General features: G+C 56.0%; 1 protein-coding gene across 1 annotated transcript; it reads right to left on the bottom strand.

Annotated features, from left to right (window-relative positions):
- Window positions 1-1,258: 1,258 nt before the first annotated feature.
- On the bottom strand, window positions 1,259-3,445 carry LOC308292844 (glycerol-3-phosphate dehydrogenase, mitochondrial-like; the record flags this gene model as incomplete). Its single annotated transcript, XM_080735268.1, has 1 exon — window positions 1,259-3,445. The coding sequence occupies one exon, from the start codon at window positions 3,443-3,445 to the stop codon at window positions 1,259-1,261; it is 2,187 nt and encodes a 728-aa protein (XP_080591394.1).
- Window positions 3,446-3,877: the final 432 nt, after the last annotated feature.

Raw genomic sequence — 3,877 nt, 5'->3', positions numbered from 1 at the left:
TCTCTCTCTCTCTGTCTCTACTAACAGTCCGATGCAAAAAACAATATAATCCCTCAAGGCTAGCAGAGGCAGGCGGAGCCAGGACAGTCTGTTTACTTTTTTTTTTATGACGCGGTTTCCGGCTGTCCTCAAAACGACCCGACGACCAATTATACATTGAAAAGTTGCGCAAGGACGTCTTTTATCATAATCCATAAAAAACATCAAACGAACGAACGGCCGTATTGGCACAGAGGTCTCTGGAGGATTGGGGCGAACAGGAACGTTCAAAGCAGTATAAGAGTTAAGTGTCATACAAATGATTGTGATTAATTAATGATTTAATTGTGCTGTTGCCTTAAAAAAAGAAGGAAAAAAAAGGTGTATATATAATTTATGTTTGTCTTTTAGGCTTCATAAACAAAGTTAAAGGACAACTTATTTTCTACAAGGGTCAATGTATTAGTTTGTAATGATAATAAATAAAATATAGTGTTTTGTGGACACGTGTACATGAATCTTTGAAATGTTTTGGAGTGTTAGAAATATTTCACCTTAAAAGTTCAGAAGATTATAATGGAAATCAATGGAATATTTTGGTATCTCACAAAAACATACTTTCACTGGAAACTTTTAATAACACACATGCTTGGACCTTCTACTTAGAAATAGAGAAAATGTAGAGATATATTTAACTTATAAATTTGAAAACTTTGGCACCTCGCTGTTCCTTCATACTTTAAACTAGAACTTAAAAAAAGCAAGATGCCCTAAAGGCGCTGAAATAACAGAGACTGACTCAATATGTCCATATAGTGCGGGCATTCCCAGATATGGGCTTAATGATATCAGGGATCTCCATATATGGGCATAAAAGGGACAAGGAAAGAATTAATTTGCATTATGAGCTTGAAGAAAAAAATCTAAAATGGGGCCTAATGCTTTAAGTGTTCCTCAAATCGCTTGGCCCCTGGGCGGTCCCCTGGAGTGAACTTTGGCCCCTTTTCTACCAAAACAACTTTGGATTCTTGGAAACTTTTTTCACAGAACCGGACACAAAGTGACATGCCCAATTTGGTTCCCAGTATAGGGCCAGAAAAAACAAGCATTTATTGGTTCCAGTTCCGAACCGACTTCTAGTTATCTGAACCAAATTATTTTCAGTGGAAATACTCTGAACTGGTTCAAAACGGGACGGGAAAAAAAGAACCAAAGCGGTTCAACCCCTTTGGAAAAGGGACCATTGGGATCAACCTGACATAAACAAACAAAACAAGGTTTAGACGCCGCCTCCGCTGCGGTCCACAGAGACGGGCGCCCGCTGGTCCAGGCTCTGCTCGGCCTTCTTCAGGAGGAAGGCCAGGCGGCTGTCGGACACCTTGCCCTTCTTCACGGCACTCATCAGCTGCAGGAACTCGTCGTAGCGCACCTGTCCGTTCTTGCTGAGGTCCACGTCGTTGAGGATGTCGTGCAGCGTGTCCTCGTCTATCTGGACGTCGATGCTCTGCAGCACCCGCTGGACGTCCACCGTGGTGATGAACTCCTTGTTGTCCCTGTCGAACTTCCGGAAGCGGCTCCTGTACCTCACCACGTCCCGGGGGTCCAGGCTCATCTCGGCCTTGGTCAGCTGCTCCGAGCGCCAGTCGCGGCCCATCTCCTGGTGCAGGAAGGCCTTGGCCGCCTCCATCTCGGCCGCCCTGCGCTCCCGGCCCCAGCACAGGTGCTTCGCCATGATGTCCACCACGCGGGGCAACGCCTCTTCGGCCGCCTGCACGTTCAGGAAGCCCAGGCGCGTCCGGCGCGCGATGACGTCGATGGCAGTGCAGGCGTACTCCTGCGCGATGGCATACTGCACCTCGCTCTCGATGTAAGGGAACTCGGGCACCAGCCTCCGGCCCACCACGGGCCACCGCTTCCCCGTCACCTCGCCCAGCTTGGCCACGTCGAACGCCTTCCCCCCGTACGTGGACGCCAGGTGCCGGGCCACCTGGTCGTCCATGCCGTAGTCCTGGACCAGCCGTATGTAGAGGGTGGGTGTCCAGCCTTTCGCCCCCTCCAGCGTCAGACCCCGAGTCCTGGTGGGACCGGCCGCCAGCCCGTGAGCTTTGACGGCGGCGTCGAGGGTCTCCTCGGCCATGGCGCGGTACGTGGTCCACTTCCCGCCCGCGATTGTGACCAAGCCGGTGTCGCTGACATCCACCACGTGGTTCCTGCAGATGGACTGCGTGTCCTTGGAGTTGGGGTCGGTGACCAGCGGGCGGATGCCGCTCCACGCCGCCATCACGTCCCCCCGCCGCACCTCCACGTCGGGGCCCAGGTAGTTGCGGATCTCGCTCAGGATGAAGTTGATGTCGTCCTCAGCCGGCGCCGGGCGGTCGGTGACGGCGGTGGGCGAGTCGGTGGTGCCGGCGATGGTCATGCCCTGCCACGGCAGGAAGAAGATGACGCGGCCGTCGCTGGTGGCCGGGTCCAGCAGGCCCATGGCGTTGGGGCTGTAGTACCCGGGGATGACGATGTGGACGCCGGCGCTGGGCTGGCAGATGTCCGCCTGCGCCCGCTCGTCCATCTTCCGCAGGGAGTCGGTGAACGGCCCGGTGGCGTTGATCACGCAGCGGGCCCTCACGTCGAACTCCTCCCCCGTGAGGACGTCGCGGCAGCGGGCGCCGCACACGCTCACCCGGCCCGTCTCCGGGCAGGCCGGGGTCTTCAGCAGCCGCAGCACCTCGGTGTAGTTGGCCACGGCGGCGCCGTGCCGGGCGGCCGAGAGCGCGATGGCCAGGTTCATGCGGGCGTCGTTGTGCTGGCCGTCGTAGTAGACGATGGCGCCTGCCAGCCCGCTCTTCCGCAGCATGGGGAACTCCTCTAAGGCCTTGGACTTGCTGAGCAGGTAGCTGCTCTTCAGGCAGCGCGAGCCGGCCACCAGGTCGTACATCTTGATGCCCGCCCAGTAGTATGGCAGCTGCCACCAGGTGTACACGGGCAGCATGATGGGCAGCAGCGTGGAGAGGTGCGGGGCGTTCTCCAGGAGGTTGGCGCGCTCCACCAGGGACTCCCGCACCATCAGGTACTGCTCGTAGTCCAGCTTCATGAGCGCCTTCTGCAGGTAGCGCACGCCGCCGTGGATCAGCTTGGTGCTGCGGCTGCTCGTGCCCGACGCGAAGTCGCTCCTCTCCACCATGGCCGTCTTGAGGCCGCGCGTGGCCGCGTCCAGGGCGCAGCCCGCCCCCGTGGCGCCGCCTCCCACGACCAGGACGTCGAAGACCTGGGTGTCTCTCAGCGCGGCCAGCTGCTCCCGGCGCGTCGGGAGCCTGTCGGCGAAGGGCACAGGGAGCTCCGCCGCGGCCGCCACGTGCTCCGCCCGCTCCCGTCTGGTCCTGTCGGCCGAGAACCTCGACAGGCCACATAGCGCGGCGATTGTGCCGCCGCCAATGACGGCCGTCCGTTTCGCGGCGTGCCAGAACCCCATGGAACAGATCTCCTTGTTCAGGGAAGGACTGAACTTCTTGCAGTGCTCAAATATAGGGCCAGGGCATCAACTGGGAAGATCAGTTATACTCTGGGGCGTGATGAAACTCTGACGTGGCTCAAACCGTTACACAAATATGGACTTATGGTGTTTGTGGGTTGTTGGTCTTAGAAGACCTGAGGATGGAGGATACTTTACTCACTCTGGTGGGAATCGGAGGCTCTTGAAGGAAGAGTCTTGTCATCACAGTGAGGTCATGATGAGTCAGACATGCCCAAATATGGAATTGTCAATTCCAGGTCAGACATGCCCAAATATGGAATTCGAGATCAGACATGCCCAAATATGGAATGTTGGTCAGACATGCCCAAATATTCCAAGTCAGACATGCCCAAATAAGGAATTCCGGGTCAGACATGCCCAAATAAGGAA

The sequence above is a fragment of the Nannobrachium achirus genome (genome assembly GCF_963921795.1).
Source record: "Nannobrachium achirus genome assembly, chromosome: 10".
NCBI lineage: Eukaryota > Metazoa > Chordata > Actinopteri > Myctophiformes > Myctophidae > Nannobrachium > Nannobrachium achirus.
This window is presented reverse-complemented; position numbering and strand designations above follow the sequence as displayed.